General features: G+C 43.4%; 1 protein-coding gene and 1 long non-coding RNA gene across 2 annotated transcripts in view; one reads left to right on the top strand and one right to left on the bottom strand.

Annotated features, from left to right (window-relative positions):
- The first annotated feature begins 4798 nt into the window (after nucleotides 1–4798).
- Nucleotides 4799–11224, top strand: LOC136790447 (uncharacterized). Its single transcript, XR_010830373.1, has 2 exons — nucleotides 4799–10008; nucleotides 11147–11224. It is a non-coding gene; the product is annotated as an uncharacterized lncRNA (long non-coding RNA).
- Nucleotides 10991–19555, bottom strand: part of TXLNB (taxilin beta) — a 34703-nt gene continuing 26138 nt past the window's right edge. The window contains exons 7-10 of the mRNA XM_013175331.3: nucleotides 18377–18451; nucleotides 13555–13647; nucleotides 13254–13349; nucleotides 10991–12132 (exon numbers count right to left, since the gene is read on the bottom strand). Coding sequence (XP_013030785.3) covers nucleotides 11341–12132; nucleotides 13254–13349; nucleotides 13555–13647; nucleotides 18377–18451 — 1056 coding nt within the window. The 3' untranslated portion in view covers nucleotides 10991–11340. The remainder of the gene's footprint in view (nucleotides 12133–13253; nucleotides 13350–13554; nucleotides 13648–18376; nucleotides 18452–19555) is intronic.

The following is a 19555-nucleotide window of genomic DNA, read 5'->3' as shown; positions in this document are numbered from 1 at the left end:
TACCTGTTGTCCAGGGGAACGAAAAGCATTGTGAGCTTGCTCAAGTTCCCCACATCACAAAGCTTTCTCATGAGGTTTCTTCCTTAGTCATGTGCTGGAAGAGGATCGGTGGGGACATGCTCCTGTGTCTGTGATTTGACTGCTTCAGCTGAGGTGCCTGGAGGCTGAGCAGCTACACAGCAGGTGGGACAGGAGCCCCCAGCCACCTTTCTACCTGGGGAGATTTTTATAGATGTAGTTTTGCCCATTTGTTGCTGAAACAAATGAAAAAGGTGTAGCTTGCAGCAGAGCCAGGAAGCCAAGCCAGGATTTTGGCAAGGTAGCTGCCCTCTGTCTTCTAAGTCTGTGGAGGTGATGGTGTGCCTCTTTAGGCCAGAAGAGAGTTTCTACTAGTGCTTCCGTTTAACTGCTGGACATCCAAAATTCAGAGTACTGGCATTGCTGAGAGTAAGCACTGTATAAATTGGGAGATTTCTTACTAACATAGAATTCTTAATAAGAATCATAATGTTCTTACTAATGAGGAATTACACTTGTAAATCCCTTTCATGGAAAGAAAAGTCTCAGAAGTCTGATTCACAAAGCAAGGTGAGGACATTTGGCTGAGGGCATGCAGATCAAAAGAGGTGATGGGAGAAATGACATTTCAGTTCCCCTTCTGGGCAATGTACAACAGAGCATGGTGAGAGGGGATGCAGCAGCCGGGGAGAAAAAGATGGAATTAGCGTTTTGGTGAAGACCGGGAGATGTTCAAACAAGGCATTGGTTGCCTAGATTAATTTACTTGCAATGAAAAATTTAGCTTTGGAGAAACCCTTTTCAAATCCAACAGGCTTGCTTTGATCTCTCTTTCCTGTCATTACCATCATCAGAGCTGGCATGGGTTAACACTGCAGTATTTGGCACAGGCCAATGAAGAGTGCCTTGAGAAGGGGGGAGAGCCTTCGGGTTTCACTCTGATTTTGCACAGGAAGGTGGCTGCTTTCTGTCTCTCTCCTCCTCTGGGATGGCAGTGGTGTCAAAGCCTTGCTGGAAGTTTGTTATTTGTGTGGATTTTGGCACATTTGTGGATTCTGACCTTCTCTGATGAAAATGTACTGGCAAGAGAGGAGTGCGGCATAGCCCAGCCCTGCTCTGCTCCTGGGCTGAAAGCTCTGCCATTCACCACACAGGGGCCAAGTCTGTGCAAACACACACCTTTCCTTAAAGCAGCTGGACTCTCCTCTTTTCCTCCTGCACTCAGATGCTTGCTCGTGGAAACATAGCTCTGGGAGCCAAGCCAGAGAGAGCGGGCCAAACTCTGAAGTGGATGCGTATAATCTCCAGAAAAAAAAAAAAATTATAACTGCAAACTCTCATTTTCTTCTGATTGCTTTGAAAAAGGTCAGGGCACAATAAACAAGCATGCAAGAACTTGCACTGGTTTAGCTGCATCAGTTTGAAAATGGATGGGCATGAACAAGACTAAGAAACTCCTGTGTTGCACTTCTGAAAAGCTGTGGTGTGGTCAAAAGAAGCCTGACTTTCTTCCCTAGCACCATAACTCCCTCTGACTGCCATAGATGAACACTGCACTGGCACAGTGGAAGGTACTTTGACCATGTTTTGACTCCTGGGGTCAGTAGTGCAAGGGCACAACACATGTGAACTTACTCATAGTGTCTTAACCTTGCCCCTGGCTTTTGGGACCAAGTAGCAAACACCTCACAACTCTTACTAGCTAAGTATTAGTTAATTGTCATTTGCTAATCATCATCTGTGACTGAGACTTTAAACTAAGTTATTTCAGCAAAAGTTTAAAACAAAAATATGTATCCAGTGGTCTTCAAAATGGTCACCATATGCTTACTGTTTAGACTCTGCTTGTTAGAGTAGCCCTGAGAGATGCACAGCCTGGCACACCTCCTAGAATGGCTTCTCTGTGATAGGCAGGTATAACAAGACTGGCTTTTGTCTTTACAGGACTGACTTAAGCTTCTTAACCTCTGAGGTTTATAAAAGGCTTTTACTTGCTTTATCTAGTTGAATGTAACATGTATGGGTAGGCTTTACTGGAGTTCTCAGTGATGCTACAGTTTTCTTTGTGTTAATATTTGTGACATTTTGCATGGCAAGTAAGAACAGAACACGTGGGAAGTTCGTACACCTGTGTAAATATTGTTAACAATTACTACTCTGCTGAGGATTTGGAATGTTTTGTCAAAGCCTCAGAAGAACTTTATCAAGTGTAGGAACCTGAGCTGGTGGGAGGTAGAACGCAAGTAACTGGTGCTGTGCCACATGTCCTTTTGGAGCTGCAGCTGCAGGGGCTGAGAAGTTTGCATTCCCAGTGGATCTGGACAAACACACACACATCCCAAAGGTTGCTCCCTAATCTGCCAGCACAGCTGCCCTGTAAGTCATCCCACCAAGCAAAGCCAGGTGAAAATGATCTGATTTGCTTGAGTGTTTTCATACTAAATCTAAAGCCACCTGACACAATTTTACCAAGCTGGGTTAGGAGATGATCACGTGAGCTGTTACAACAGCAAAATCAGGAGTTAGGAAGGGGAGGTGACCTCTAGAGGTCCCTATCAACATGAAGTATTCTATTATTGTAGTTGTTTATGGCTCTTTACATTGGATGAAAGCAATTAATCTTACTGAGAAGTAAAAGTTGATAAGCAAACTTGCATTCAAAATAACTGGCAACCTGGTGTGGTGTCCCAGTTTTACATCAGGAAGCTGAGGCAGAAAGATCATTCATTTGCCTGAGACATGGGACCCTGAGAGCAGGGGTTTGTGTATAATGCAAAGATTGCAGGGGTTCCAGGTGTGCAGCCTGGAATGTCTCTCTCCGTGCTATCTGCCAGCACTGATGGGGCTGTGTAGGGTGCCATGAGGATCCCAGATCATCCCTGAGGGGAGAAGGACACCAAGTGGAGCAGCAGTGCTCCAGCTGCAGCTCCCACTACTGCTGCTGCCCAGGAAGTTGCAGTGTGCCCCTGCAGCTGTGGTATTACAAGGCTGGAGCCATTAAAATGTCTTTTACAGCTCTGCAGGTCTATAGCTGTGACAGAACACGCTACATGAATTACATATGGTATGTTACATTAGTATATAATTAAGATGCTAGTGTAGTATATTGTTAATTCACTGGTAACTGCAAATGAAGCTATATTCCATCAAGAATCTAAACTAGCGTGTGATTAATATAGACATAAAGATACGTAATGGCAGACAAAATAGACCAAAGATGTGGAGGGCCTGGTTGGGTTAATGGGAGCCACTGTTCTGCTCACACAAAGTAAATGGTGTCTTTTTTAGAAGGGGAAGTTCAATCTTCCTTCTGGTGAAGCCAACTGTTTGTAAGTTGAGGTTATTTTGATCTGTATTTTAAAGCAATGTGGGTGTATTGAATGATACTGAAAATGATAAGTGAAGAGGAATGGGTTGACCTAGGCACTTGGAGAGAAGAGCCGCTGACTAAGACATCTTTGTGGTGGCAGGTACCTCTCTTCCTGACCCTACGTCATGCGGCTATTTCTGTCAGCAAGACTTGCTGTACAGGCTTTCTAGCTGTATGGAATAGCACCAGTCACGTGTGGTTTGGTGCAAGAGTCTGGCAGTTTAGCAATGGTCTAGCAGCTCAAATTTAAAACCAACATGGTCTCCAGTTGAGGTAATTCAGATGTGACCCTGATTTCAGGAGATAACCACTGCATTACTAACACAAAAAAAGGCTGCTTCTAAGACAAATATCATTGACCACACCATTTAATTTATTTTTTTCCCTTTCCTGGGGACAAATGCCTCATCTTTCCATTCCATTCAGCCTCTGATGTAATGAAAAAACAGGTCTTTGGTGTTCTGTGGTCTATAGACATTGATTTAATAACATTTAGTGGTATGATAAGCAAAGAAAGAAAAAAACTCAGCCCAGGGTGTCTGCATCAAAGCAGGATAGCTTTTATTTCCTGTACCATCAAAAGATGCAATGCACAGCTCCAAACTGTGTAGTTGCTCACTATCATAGTGAAATGTATATTGTATCTTCCCTGTCTTTTGTATAGCATAAGATTCATTTTTAAAATACAAATTTCCCTCTTCAAATTCAGTTTTCAGTCCACAAGTAGTGGAGGTTTCTGCAAAATAATCAATGGAAATGCTAGTATTAACTCTGAGAACAGCATTATGCTCCAGAGTTAACATCCAAATAATGCACAGCTGCATACATTTGCCTCCACTGCTTTGGGCGAAGGACTGATGAAGTTCAATTAGCAGTTGCTGTGACCAGAATTTAGGTCATAGCTTCATGAGATATTTTCATTTAAAAGAAAAAGAAAAAACACCCTGCTATGATCTGAGTTAAAAAATAGCTCTTCTTGATATGTGGGGGGAATTTTTAACCCAGATTTTTTGGGTGACCTAGTTGAAGTGCAGCCACACATCAGCGCACTGGGGAGGGCAGGGGCTGTAGTGCACAGGCAGGAGCAATGCCTTGAGTGGGGCAGGAAGCTGTAAGTCACGTTACTGCTAATGCCAGCGTTTCATTTTTAGTTCTGGGTAAAGGGGTGGAAACACCAGGGAGGAGGTGGTAGCTGCATAACAAGATGGCTAGCACAACTTGACTCTTCCCTTGGGACTTGCTCAAGGTTTTTCCTTTGTACAACTGCTTTGACACTGGAGGTGTTCAGTTTGTGACTTTTTTTTTTTTTTTTCCAGAAACTGAACTACTTGGCAGTTTGTAGGCTGCCCTGCTTCACAAAGTGAAAGTGATGTGCAATAAGAATGATCTATTGGAAGAGCAATTCATGACCTGTTATTGATGTGCAGGGGCACAAGAATGCTCAAAAGTCCTTGACTCCTTTCAGCTTCTGTGCTGAGCAAAGCACTAGCACTCTAACTCAAAACTCTAAGCCAGTTTTGGGAGCTACACTAAGAATTCATTTTTAATTATTTATTTATTTTTACAAAGTAGCACTGCAACCTAGTGAGTGGAGCGGGACTTCCCCCTTCATTCTCCGTTATCACCAGTGACAGGACCGACGGGAACGGTGTTAAGCTGAGGCAGGGGAAGTTTAGGCTGGACATCAGGAAGAGGTTCTTCACCGAAAGGGTGGTTGCACACTGGAACAGGCTCCCCAGTGAAGTAGTCACTGCACCAAGCCTTTCTGAATTTAAGAAGAGATTGGACTGTGCACTTAGTCACATGGTCTAAACTTTTGGGCAGACCTGTGCGGTGCCAGGAGTTGGACTTGATGATCCTTATGGGGCCCTTCCAACTCGGGATATTCTATGATTCTATGATTCTTCATGGTGTCAGTGAGCTGTTGCATCCGTAAGCTCAAACCATCTCGTCAGACTTGACCTAGATCTGGTGTGAAATGAAATCTAAAACTAATCATGTTTTGGTCTATTTTTAACAAGGTATATCCAGCAAGCTTCAGTAAGCAGAATGGGTTTAGACTAGTCATTGGGTAGGAGAAGCGTGAGAAAGAATGAAGAGCTGCAGGAAGTGGTTATAGTGGTTCACGAAATTGTGCTCTGTCCTTGATCGTCTTTGAGGAAAGGATGTTAGCTGGAACACAGAAGCACTCGATGTTTGGATGAGCTGCAAGGCTGAGGCCATGGCCACCTGTGGTCAATAAAGATTGCGTCTTGGCACTTTTCCTAAAATAGGTTCGTTAAGTGTGACTTGTTGGCCAAATTCTAATTGAGTGAATCCATTCTGACTCTCTCAGGGCCCCTGAAATATCAGCTGGGTAAAATGTTCACTCACAGGAACAGAGAACTTGCTAATGGCTCAGTAATTCAGTAATTGGAGTATATTCTCATTTGATGTTAATGCGTGTAGCTCAACTGGCTCCAAAGGAGCTGCTCTGTCTTACACCTGCAAAGAGTTGGACCTTTGTTTTCTGCTGATAGCAGTACCAGAATTATCAGAGCAAAATACAGAAAAAAAAGGCAATTAGAGAATAAACTGATCATTGAAAATGTTTCTTTCTAATACCAGGCAGGTACTGGTAGGGTTCTGCTCTGAAGGTTTATATCTAATAAGAGCCTCTGCCCAACTCTCTCTATTTCTGCTGTGCACTGCTGCTGAATTACAGCCCAGAGCAGGTGGCTCTCCAGCCTGGACTGAAGTCATTCGTCAATACTTACAGCTTGAAAAGCATTTTAGGATCCTCTGAGATGAAAGGCACTCCATGGCATATTTTGGGAATCAATGTATAAAATGATTCATGCAGATAAGAGGGCTTCCTGAACACCTTTTTTTTTTTTTTTTTTTTAAATTATAAAAAGGAATATTTTACTATTTCAGAACTTATTTTCTTGTACTTACACTTGTGTTTTATTTTTCAGCAAATGTGAGATATTTTACTCATCTTTTCCTTTTCTCATGACTCGTGGCTGCAAGGTGTGACATTTTAGTCCAACTCCAAAATCTTTTTTTTTTATGCTGAGCATATCATGTTTTGCTAAGGCTGTCCTTCTTTCAGGCTGCATTGCAAGTGTTTCATCTGCATCTCAAAGCTAAATCCTAATAACTTTGTCAGAGACAGACTTGCAGTTAAGCCTCTTCCTGATTTTTTTTTTTAAAAAAAGCGTAAAAATATTTTCAATGGGATAAACTGAGAAAGTAAGCTACTTCGCTGGTGTAGAAAATTGTTCATGAATGGCATGCTTCCTGGCGTCTTTCTGGCCTTTCTCCCGGGGCTGGCTGGTGACATTTCTGGGTCTTCCTAGGGGTTTGACATAGTTGTCTTCTCCATCTTTGGAAGTGATGCACTAAGTCTTTTCTCAGTAGACAAGACAGCGTTGCACAGTGGTGAACTGTGTTAGTGCAAGCTGTTGAGGGTAAGGGGAGTGGCAAACGCCGTTTCCATCTGCCCTCCCTGCTCCCTTGTCCAGCCTCCTCCAATCCCTCTGTTTGCCCCCTTGCTAAGCAAAGGTAATGGTTGAAGGCTATTGTGAATGGCAACGCAGGGTTAGTCCGTGGGCCCAGGAGAGAAACGAGTCCTGTTGTAATTCTCTAATAGAGCAAAAAGTCTAAATGCCATACTGATGAGTGCAACGCTGCTCGTTGTGGAGTGAGAGAGGTGGCATGAACATCATCTGTGGTTGGCTGCAGTCTGATGGACTGTGAATTTAAAGATGTTGTTAACAGTGAAGCTTATGAAAACATTGCCCCATATTATATTATATGTCCCTGTTCTGCGCCGCCAATACTGTTGCTGAAGTTCAGTCATCTGGTGTATATATTTCCATGCCTGTGTCTACTTCTGTTCAATTTCTGTGGGAAAAGTTAAGCTGAAACAGATCAGTTTTTTCGGAGACGACAGTTAAAAACTATTTTTCCTGGGTTGTAATGTTTCTTACCAATCTCTGGCCAACAAGATTTATCATTGCTGCGGTCTGCCACAGTGATCAGAAATTAGGTGAGAGGGTTGTGTTAACATCATGGATGTGATTTTAGCTGTCGTCATGAAAATCCCCTCACATTTGGATAAATTATGGGTTGTTGAAAAATGTTGTTTTACATGTTCAGCAGGGGAGCTGTTAAATTTTTGAGGTGACAAAGGTCAGGCATGCAGAATAGGGAAATGTTATGCTTCTTTGTTTGCAGCTTTTGCAAATCAAAGGCCATGGCTGGTTTGGAAGCACCACAGCAATGGGTGGTTTTAGCAAGGATACAGGATACGGGAGGATAGAGCTACCATAACCCTTTCCTCCCCAAAAATCTGTGCTCAATGGTATGGGAAAAAAGTATATGAAAAAAAAAGCAAGACTGAAAAAGGCAACCACAGCCCATACCAGGATTGATGAGGCTGGCAACGTCAGTAGGAGAATGATGATAGGAACGAACAGTGGGGAAGTCATATGTGCCACTGCTACTTACTGCCTTCGAGTGACCGCATAAGGGTGCTGGGGTTTCTGGGCCTCGAGTCCAGAGGTAACTGAGGGATGTGCAGCAGAGCTGCTGTACAGACTGCAATCCCAAAGGCTTTTCATGATGACAGTGCTACCATGCAGAGGCAGCTTTTATATAAGGCACCAGTACAGGAAGAGAGCAAGAGGAGGCCGGCAGTCAGTGTTGAAGAAGAATTTGAGAAAATGGATTCACGCATGGGAATCTGTGATGGTGGTGTTGGCTTAAACTTCAGTCTGATGCAACAGATAATGAACAGGTACATGGCCAAATTTTCTAGATTTTCTTTCTCTACTGAGGATGCTCCCTCCCACGGACCATAAGATGACAGACAAACCACCCCCGTGGTGTGACTGTAAATGCTCCATCCAGCCTGGATCAGCCAAAATCTCCCCTGCAACTCTTTCTGCCATCTATTGAGAACAACGGAGGCCAAGTCCTGAACTGAAAGCAGGGAGATTCCACCTCCTGTGCTTTCAGTGTTGTGTGTAAGTATTGAGAACAAGGAGGAAACTGCTGGGATAAAGTGTAAACAGGTAGACAGCATGGAAGAGCAGAAGGAACAGGTATGTGGGTAGAAGCTCATGGAGTAATAAGAATTGCAAGTATGTGAGTGCGATTTTACATGCAAATATTAAAAAAGGCCCAAATGAAGAAGGAGGGATAGAGTGGGAGTGATTTTCCCAGAAGGTTGTGTAATTATTCATGAGGGATGAGGCTGTAAGAATCAATCATGACTATGTAGGAAGGTTTTATCTGTAGGATCCTCACCTCCCTGCTTGCTGAAGTTGGAAGGTATGAGGTAACTATTCTATAATTAAAGACGTGGCTGTAATGATTAATGTAAAAAGGAACCGAGTTAAAGTTATGAGGGCATGTTGATCATTATTATTATGTAATTGAATATTTGACTGTATAAGAAAACCCCAACAATTAAAGGTATTCCAAGGGCCTACTTAAAGAAAAAGAAGCTGGTTACATGCCAGCAAATACCAAAATGGCAACAGAATAAACATAACCAAGAAAGGAAAAAAAAAAGTTATTTAAATTACATTAATTTTAAAAGCCACTCTAAAGCCAAACAAAACTCATAACTGAAACTAGATTTCTACAGACTCGAGTCAATGGAAACTAAAGAAAGTAAATCAAGTGAGTACAGCTTTCTGTCTTAGGATGAAGACTTGTTACAAGTTAATGTTTTCACAGGCACATAAGTGGCTTGCATTTCAGAGAGGATGATTTGCTTAGGGCCTTGAAGCTGAATGTCTGGTGAGATTCCTCTTGCCTTATTTAGACACCTAATAATCATCATTTTTAATTTAAACTAGTTGTCTTAGGCTAGCCCTAGAATCATTGAAGAGAAATGGCACCTTCTGAGAGAAAGTCACTTTCCTCTGTCTTGGATGCCAGTCTTACCGTAAGATGACTTGTCCTTAAAAGATGCCTATTCATCTCCATTACTTATAAAAGGAGCTTAAGATAACTAAGACTTGAATAATCCATTTTCAATCCACCATGATTAAAGACATGAAATAAATCCTGCCGGTCTGCGTATCGATCATAAGGCATCTACGTTTTTAAACTGTAGCCCAAATAGCTACTTTGTAAGGCCATATCAAAACAACCTACAGTTGCAAATTGTGGTCTTTGGTATCCTTCGTGGTATCCTTGAAAGGTTAGCTCTCGAAAAGGCTGGACAAGCAGTGCAGGCATGTTGGCAGGAAGCAAAGATTCAAACCTTGGTTTTGGAGGGTGATGTGCAGGAAGGACTCTGTGAACTGTCTCCCATGCTTTGCCAAAAGTGGCATCTTTTCTCTTGGTTCAACTCTATTTCAACTTTGGGATTCTCTTCAGGGGCTCCTTGGGATTTGTCTCTAAACATGTGTTTGTTTGATTGTAACATTTCTCTTTCCGGCATACGGACATCCCATGTAATTGCCCTTTTCAGGTTCTTAAGGTGTTCAGATCGGGATCCAAAACACCTAGACTGAATTCAGAAGAAGGGGATGAGAAACAAGAAATGCTCCAGCAGGATTTTTTAACCTTTTCTCCAAAGCCTTCTTACTCTCCTTGCTTGAGACTGTACAGCTGTCTTGGTAGGTGCACTCTCTTACCTGCTTCCTTCCTCGTCCTTGTTCTCGATGCCAGAATCAGCATTTCTGGCTTGGCAGTTCTGACAAGGTGGCAAAACTATTTGCCAATGGTGTGCTGGCAGGCAGGTAGGAAGGGCTGGTTAGACGAGAGAGGGGATGGGAATACAGCTGGTCTCCCGAAGGTAAGAGGGATTCCTGCTTTCCTGGTACCTATTCTCTTATTTACTTGGACAGGACGACAGGCACTTGCATCAGTGCATCACTACATGCAGCAGGGCCAGAAGGAAGTTTCACTGAACGTGTGGCTGTGAGGAAGTTTCACTGTTCATATGGCTGTGACCGGGAGGGATCACACTCTCCTGAAGCATGACCACAAGGGGATCTTCTGGGGTACCTTCTGGTACCTTCTTGTGTAGCTTCGCTCTGTTTTCTGCCCCTGGCCTAAGTTCCAGGATCTGCATCCAACTTCTGAACTTACAAACTCGTTTGCTGGCTGGAAGAAGGCACGCGTCCCTCTGTTGCAACTGTGATCTCAAATGGTAAAACAAACTGGAAAACTAGTTTCTGTTGGATGCAGGAGAGGGGTTGTTATCCCTACCTTGGGAATTGCCATTAGTTTGGAAGTTGCTGTTGTTTTCAGACATTTTATGAAGAATATAGAAAATACATTTTTCCTTCCCCCATTGTTCTCTTGGTAACAAAACCTCTTTTTGAGCAACAAGCAGAAAAAACAAATCCAGGGTAAGGCTAAGGGGTTGTGGTTGTTCCGTCCACATAGTGCTGAGCAGTAGTTTACTCTTACAAAAATTCCCCTTTTGTTTTACACCTCACCTTGGATCTGGCTGACCACATTGATGGTTTCACTATTTTACTTTATAATCACAGATTCCTTTCCCCTCATTTATTGAGATCTCTACATTTCCAAGTAGGGCATCTTTTATGCAACATCAAACCGAACAGATACAATTAATTCTGAGACTTTAAATATATGTATGAGAATTGCAATGACTTTTCAAACATGAAACTTCAACAATTTAAAATTATTTTGTTGAATGAGATGACTCATTATGCCTGGGAAAAAAAAGATACTGTAATTTTGTTGTATTTTCCTGTCATTAAGAAAATATTATGCTTCAAGCAGATGAAGGACAGCAAAATATGCAGACTCAATGTTACTGGATAGTGGTAGCAAAGAGAAGCACTTTACGTTTGCTCACAGGTATGTATGAGTGTGTTTCTACTTTTTGTTTCTTTAAAAAGAAAAAAAGATATCAATCTTGGGGAACAAAGTAGAGCTGTGGTTTCTAAAAGACAGGCCTGAACACATCAGTGTCTTCAATCTACCGCTTCCATGTCTGTATCCCTTGTTTGCTCTGCAAGCTGACCTTCAGCAGACTTCTCTGCTAGGTCTTCCATATGTTCTGCAGCTTTTGGTGGACTTGTTGTGGATGCTGGCATATTTCCAAGGGGAGCAGGCATGTTTAGAGTGGGTGTTGGCATGCTCTCAGGGGTTGCTGGCATGTTTTCAATGGGTTTTGCCTCATTCCCAGTGGGAACTGGCATGGTTTCGGGAGGTATTGGCACACTTTCTGTGGGTGCTGGCACCCTTTCTGGGAGTGTGGGCATGTTTTTGGTGGGCTTTGGCACATTCTTGGTGGGCGTTGTATTTTCAGTGGGTGCTGGCACATGTTCAGGAGGTGTTGATGTGCTCGTGCTGGGCTGCTCACAGAGATTCCCAGCCTCTGACCATGGGATGAGATGAGAGGGGAGTTCTGGCTCCGAGACGGCATTACATGTTTGAGCATCACGGGGCTCTGGGTTGCTGCTGTTGCTTGGGAGGGACTCATCCACCTTGTGGGACACCCTGAAAGCCTCAGCCAGCTCCTTTAGCATGCTATCATCAGTGGCACGCAACTCAATGCTTGCCTGCTCAGAGGAGGAAGGGTTTGTATCAACGTCGTCTTCTTCTTCTTCTAAGATGTCATTTCCATTCACCTCTTCAGGGAACTGTGCTTGTTTTATTTTTTTGTACAATTCATTCCTCTCTTCCTGCAGAGCTCGGCAAAGGTTCTCTAGTCTCTGGATTTTCAGCACGAAGCACTCATATTCCTTGGTCCTCATGGCTTTCTGTGGTCAAAGATATTAGACACAGGCATAGGCTAAGTTTGTGTGCATGCAAATCATTGGTGGCATTGGCAATTAAAAAATAATTTGAGATCTAGTCAGCCCTCACAGGACTCTTTGAGGTAGCTGGCTTTCACTAATTGCTCTACAATAACTATGATCTTTTGTACTGAGGCTGCAAAAGGAAATTCACCCCTGTTACTGTAGTGTATCAAAATTCTCCATACAGATTTAGATCAATTTCATCCCAAAATGTTTGAAGGAATACCCGTTGATAATCTGTACAGATGGAAGAGCATACTATATGTTCATACAGATATGCATCCAAAAGCCTACCTGGACATATGGGGGTGGGGGGTGGGGCTGGATATGAATTTTGAGTATGGGGAAAAGGTTGTTATGTTTTTAGTTTATTTTTCTTCTGGGTTCTGTGAGAGTAGCCTGAAAAGGAATATTTTCTTGCTTCTACACCCAGTGAGGAACCAAGAAATACAAAAAATCCATAGAAATAGAAATAGTACACAGCTTCTGGCTAACCATCAAGACCTGGTCCAAGTTCAGTGTAAGTCTGGAGTGAAACTTCAGGCAGCTTCTTATCTTATTTGAATGAGTTCCAGCATGCTTACTAATTTCCTCTGCACCGCCTCTGTGACAGCATGTTTAAAATTACAATGAGCCACAGTGCTTGCTTTCAGCTCTTAGAGTTTGTCTACACAAGAAGTTAACGAAAGGTATGAATGTAAAGTTCATTAGGGCACATTAGTTCCCTGGGTGGATGCTCTTATGCAGAAAGAAAGTAGCATAAAGTGAACTAATGCCAATTTGCGTCTCTATTACAACATTAAGAGTTATGCATTTTTAGAGCACTTAAAATTCACAGTTACATAATTCAATTTCTCATGGACATGATGCATATTTCTGCACAATCTAAAAGTTTTAGCAGATGTGAGTTTTGTCTTTCTCTTTAAAGAGATCTTACTATCAAGGTAGCTTGAAAAAAAAAAAGACCCTTAGGTTCAAGAACAGTTTTTAATTGACTTTTGGCAGTTTCAGATCATTGCATTTCCCAATTAAAGCATTATATGGTGGAAGGGGTGCATCATGAGAAGAAAAAGAACACTCACCTCTTCAATCATGTCCAGTAATGCTCTGTTACAGTTCTCAAACCTGGATTTCCATGTAGCAGTATCCTTTTCCAATTTCTTCATTTTCTTTGTCATCTATAGAATCAGGAAGAAAAGCTGAATCTCAACAGGGATCCCACACTGCAAATGGAATTAGGGCAGCCCTTTGGCTGTACTCATAACTCTGCTCTCCAAAATATGCAAAAATCTCCTCATCCCAGATGAAATTATTGCAGTGAGAAATACCAAAATTTAAAAGGAGAGAGCCAAGCACAGAGTTCAGATATGAGCAGCTACTCACTTTCTCCATCTCCTGTTTGAAAGTGGCAAACACTTCATTGCTTTTGGTCAATGTTTTCTGAAATTCTTCAAACCTTTCAGAGTAGAGAGTGATCTACATCAATGGGAAAAATAAAAACAGAGTGATTTCAGAGACACCAGAACAGTGAACTGAATGATGATACCTCACTTTGGTAGAAGATAATAAAATGGGTATTGTTTTTTACCATGTAAATATTTGGAGACCAAGAAGCACCAACAAAAGCGAACTAAAACTGTATCTTTTTAAGGCTGCAAATTATTATGATGCCTCTGTTGCAGAAAGAAAATCTGAGGAAGAATGGAAAGACACAAGCCAGTGATTTTGAAAAGACCTGGGAATTATGGATGCTGTATTCTTGTGAATTTTGCAGCGCTGGTGCCTCTATGCAGGTTGACCAGAAATGAAAAGCTTTCCTAGAAGTGGAGACTAGTGGAAACATTTCCCTAAGTAACTCCTTGGAGTCTTCAGGAGGACAGCAATAAATCTGAATGGATTTCCCGTGCCTTGCTTTCCTCACAAACCCTGTATGTGATTGTGGCTGACATCTGTTGGAGAAGACTCCTAGGATGACCTACTGAATGGAAAATAGTAATGTGGTAACTGAGCCATCTCTGTGGGTGCACTGGGCTACTGGAATGTGGGCAGGGACTATCCTGAGCTGGTCTGACCACTGATGCTGCACAGGACCAGGCAGTGGGGTTAAATCCAGGTAAGAGTCAGAGCTGTGCCTGAGCTAACATTAAGCCCTGCTTATTCACCTGTTCACCCAGCATCTTGATTACCTGGCAAGCCAGGCTGGGAGCTACATACCAGCCCAGCTACACTGCTGCTGACATCTGAGCAATCTAGGGGTGAGGCATCCCCACATCTTGTTGCAGCCACGGTTTCCCCTCTCTCATCTTTCCAGTCCCCACTTGTGGCACAAGTCATGGACAGCAGTGACATCAGGCAGCATTTGATGCTTCGCTGGACACCACCACGGAAAAGGAGTGTCTCTGCTCTCTTCCTAGGTTATCTGACATGGGGGCAGCCCTGCTGCTGAGCGAAGCCCACCCTTGGCATCATGCCACCATGATCCTGCTCTGGGTGCTGCCAACCTGCATCCTGGCACCATGACGTGAGAGAGCTGAGAGGGCACCCTGTCAGCTCTGTTTTGCAGCCTGCGTGTGTACTGCAGCTGCAGGCAAGGCCACCAAAGGTGGAGAAAATAATTTCCTGGCAACCTCTTCTGCCAGCTTCAATTCACTTCATGAAGTAGACCAGAAAAAAAAAAAAAAAAAAAAGGTCTTTTACAATGTACCAGCTTTTAAGACTAGCAGGGGTCTGTATTTTGCTTATCAGTTTACCTCTGGTAGCCACGTGAAAATTCATCTGTGGCTGCATTTTGTCAGAAAACCATATTTCCATGTTCTTCTATCTAATGTTTGTGGATGTTTTTGAAAAATCTGTTCTAAAGATCTGAGACTATTTTTTCAAAGTACTCTCAAAACTCCAAAACCATGCAGGGTGCTATATAAAGTACAGCTATCAGCTCTTCTGAAAAGAAGACCACCAGCCCCAGCTCAGACACTTCATCCTGGTTCCCAGGAAAGCCCAGCAACGCTGAGGTGATCGGACAGTTCGTCTGTCCAGCCTGACAACTCTCAGAGAGAGTGCAATTGGCGTGGCACACACTGCCTGGGACAGGGTGGGCGCAGAGCAGGCGGGGGCTCCAAGCAGCCAGGGAGCTGCCACCTGCGGGGAGCTGATGAAAAGATTAACCAGGAGCTTTATTTCCTGTGGTGCCAGCCAGCCGACACACCTCCCCTGGCGCTACTGTTCAGGTGCTGAAGAAAAGAGGATGTAGAAAGTGTTGCTAAGTGTTGCTGGGGTAGGTTTAGTTCTGATTTTCAAACCGGATAGAGTTATGTTATGATTTATGTTCCTTCTGGTTAGCTGTTATGGTGCCCCTGGGAACACGTCATTGCCATAATTGCAGTGTTGTGTGGATATGCCTGAGCTAAGCTGAAACTGGGCAGTTAGGGTCTCGGTGGCTGTGATTCCTCCCTGGCTGCAGCCCTTCCCTGCCAAGCTGTGTAAATGCACGGGAGGTTAATCCCTGCCGAGCTCTGCGCTGCGGATAGCGGAGCTCCCTGACATACAGCATACCCCTGAATTTGTATGAGGCTGAAGCCAGAGCTGGGACATGTGCATTAACAGAAACTCAGAGACATTTACTTTAGCAGCCTGAGTGCTGCCGTGTAGGTGGGACCTGATGCCAAGCAGGCCGTTTTCGGCAGACTGGCTGTCCCTACAGAGAAATGCCTGGTGTGAGGTGATGGAGCTGGGGTGGCAGCCCAGAGACTTTGTCCTGAAAAAGCTTACCTCAGTTCTGTCTCTGCTTTTCCCTCCCAACTTTCACCTATTGTTTAATTAGATAAAAAACCTGTCAGGTTTGAACAGGGCCAGCTCTGATCTCAGCTGGGGCCGTAGGCAGTACCACGGCACAAAGAATAGCTGCTGCACTTTAAATTTGAATAATAAATGAGCAAATGTTTTTACAGTGGCTGGGAGCAGGCCGAGGGAGCTGTCTCTCACAGGAGCGCGTGCTTGCGCTCCACGGTCTGGGAGACGAGGGCCAAGGAGCAGATGAGGACCCCTCCAGCCCCGCTGTGAGGTCTTAGGGCAGAGCAGAGGGGCCGCTGCTGACAGGGACAGCTGGCGAGCGTATGGCTTCGGGAAATGGTGACATTTGCACATTTCCATGCTCTGAGGCTGACCCTGGTGTGTTGCTACAGTGACGACTCCCCTTCATCTCCTTCATGTTCCTCTCAGCTGACATAGGCCTGTGGTTGTGTTATGCTGGCTACCAAAAATGGAAGGCCTTGGCTGACTTTTGTCTTCTTGCTTTGTTTCAAAACATGATGCTAAAGAAGTGCACATAAGCAATGTTCCTGGGGAGGGTGTGCATCCTCTGGGAGGTGCCACCACAGTTTGGGTGTATTCCTTGAGCAGGCACCAATTCCCTGCAACCATTTGGAGGGCTGGATTTGGCTGTCTCAAACACGCTGTGCTGACCAGAGACAGGACTGCATGAAGCTGTTGTCCTCAGGTTCCCTTCAGCTCAAGGAAGCACAGGGTGTTCCATCACCTCCTCCACACTGGGGTGTTATATCACTCAGTACAGTATGCAGTGAGTGCTATATTAAGGCTTCTAATTGTCTCGTTGATCAGTATCTTCTCATAATGTCCATGCAGTCATTTCTCTGTTAATATCTATTGGTCATTTTATGCTGCTGTTTGCATCAAGGAGCTCCTTATGCTTTTTCTGTTCTGCACTTGTACAGTACCTTGCACAATGGTGTCTGGTCCATGTGGGAGGCCCTTCAGTGCTACCAGGCTGTAAATAATGCTAATTATTGTTATTATTCCCAGTAATTCCAAATGGAGGCTGCTGTGTAAGTGATAGTGTGCATACGTGAACAGAACACCTAACTGCACGTTTCATTTCAGCAAGTGAACCCCTTAATTTTCATCTAAACAGTCCTGCAAGGGGCACATGTATTATCAACGCCTTTGCACACTTGTTTGACTGGATTTTTCTAAAAACAATTTTACCATTTCAAATGTATGCTTAATGTACTCTGTTTTTTATCAACACGTTCACCTTCATTAAACTGGCTACAGAGGTCTGCCTGCATACAAAACTCTTTTTAGTTGACCATAAAAGTTTAATTAAAACCACTCTGAGAAAATTGGGACTGCATTTGGGACTGACTCAGCCGGAGGCCTTTGAGGTTTGATTGCAGAACCTGTCCAACAGGTGTCGGCAGCAGTTCACCTGATATTCTTCGGTGTGCTACCTGCTTATCTTAGCCTTTGAAACACCACATAAAGGACAACATATTTCCGGGTTGTCATTTTAACACTAGCCCATCTTGACTGATCGACAGGTAGGAGTTAGATCGTCTACAAGAGCTAAACTTGAACAACTTAGCAGTATGCTGAACTGTGAGCAAGGGCTTTGAAAGTACTTGCTGATGGGTGAGGAGCTGAGTGGCTGCAGGACTGACTGCCCCAAAACTCTGCTGGGAGGGACCATCCTCACAGATATGTAGATGAAGATAAGAATCCATGACAGTTTCTGTAAGTCCAGGAAAATCTACTGGCGCTGTCTTGTTTTGCAGTGAAAGTCTGTCATATCACCTAGTTTTCTCACTTGTGTTTGAGGCTGAATTATTGTGTAGGGGGAAACCTTTTTCTACCTATTTTCTGTTTCTTGCTCTTACTGTCTTACTCCAGCCTGACTTTTAATATAATTTGGGGAAGTCATGTTATTTTATTGAATGTTTCAGAATCCAAGTACCAAAAGCCCAGAGGCTTCTCTGTATAAACCCTCTGTAGGCAAAGTTCAAGCTAAAGTTAAAGAAAACTCTGCTGTCACACCCCGGTCCAGAAAAGCGCATAGCACATCAGCTCGTTTGGTAGATATGTTCCATGGTATGCTTGTACCTCAGTGCTTTGCTGGGTTAGAAGCCTGCCTGAAGGATAGTTCTGGTAAATAATCAAGCCAAGGCACCCACGTTGTTGTGAGGTTTAGCACTGTAAACACTCATAAATACCACAACATGATCTGCAGTAGGGGACGTTGCCTTAGAGTTAGCTCAAAAATAACCTTTTTCCTTCACCATAGTCTGTGTGATGTCGAATGAGACTAGAAGGAATACACAGAAAACAGTTTGTATACTTTACCTGAAATGTGTCTCATGGACTAAAAGTGGGCAAACAAAGGCACACCATGCAATCACCTCTCCTACGTCACCTGTGCCTGCAGGACAGTCTCTTGTTCCTTTAACATTTTGGCTTGGAGCTTCCATTCTGCAGCTTGGTTCAGGAGCTGTGGTTTGGGCAACAGAAAGCAAATTGTTAGATCCCCATTTTTCAGTTGGAAATCCTCAACCTCCAGCTACATGTGCTTCTGTTGCTGCTACCTTGGTAAGGAGTAACTTAACTCTCAGATGAATGTGGGAAGAGGCGTCAGGCAAGATCGAATACTTATTGCTATCCTCAGAAGAGGAATGGGGCATTTGATTAGAATAGGCATATCTGAATATTAGTTTAAAAACTGCTTGGAATGAAGTGTGTAGTACAGTATGCCCTAAGAAGTATGGTATTTAAGCATATCTTCATGTGACCTGTAGAGTGTGGTTACGACACCTTCTGGCATTGTCATTTCAGCACGGCTCAGGCTAAATTTCAGCTCTCCTGTGAATGGCAGACTCCTTTTTGCAATAATGATCAGGACTTAGCATACAGATGTGGTCACAGTCAGGCATGTCTCAAAAAATCTGCTAGCTTCCAAAAAGGGAATGCACAGTAAATGTCACGCAAAATCAAGCTCTGGTGTCTGTTATCTTAGGGCTCTATTTGCATTGACATGCCATCAGCAGAGACTCCCAGCTCGGGGTGAAAAATGCCTCACTTAGATCAAGGAGGCAGCCCAAGAAGAGTTTGATTGCAGTTTCATCCCTGGCTGCTCCTGGGAAGATGTTATCCCTACTTCAAGGCATTAGCAAAATGATATTGGGACGTGTAGACTGCACATTGGAGGATCGGCTGAGGGTGAATGAATTGTAGGAAAAGGTGTGTGGACACTTCTACAGGTTGCAGTTTGGAATCAGCACTTCCAAACTATTCTAGCAATTGGTTTATCTGAAACTGGGGAACATTTATTGAAGTGTTAAAAAAACTTCTAGTGCCTAACCATCATGTATACAGTGTTACTTTTACTGGTTAGGCTAAATGTATTTCAGGAAAAAAAAATGCTAATGATAGCTTGAGAAATGAAATATAAACAATTTCATTTGCCACTGGATTTTCTTCTGTTGGACTAAATCGTACCATTTAAAATAACACAACTGGGCTTTGAAAATATGTTGAAAATTTCTGTATAAGTCAATAGAACCCACTCATGCTGGAAGTGAAAGATGAGTAGAACCAC

Source organism: Anser cygnoides, chromosome 3 (assembly GCF_040182565.1).
Source record: "Anser cygnoides isolate HZ-2024a breed goose chromosome 3, Taihu_goose_T2T_genome, whole genome shotgun sequence".
Taxonomy (NCBI): Eukaryota; Metazoa; Chordata; class Aves; order Anseriformes; family Anatidae; genus Anser; species Anser cygnoides.
The sequence above is the reverse complement of the archived record's forward strand: the minus strand, read 5'-3'. Positions and strand labels throughout refer to the sequence as shown.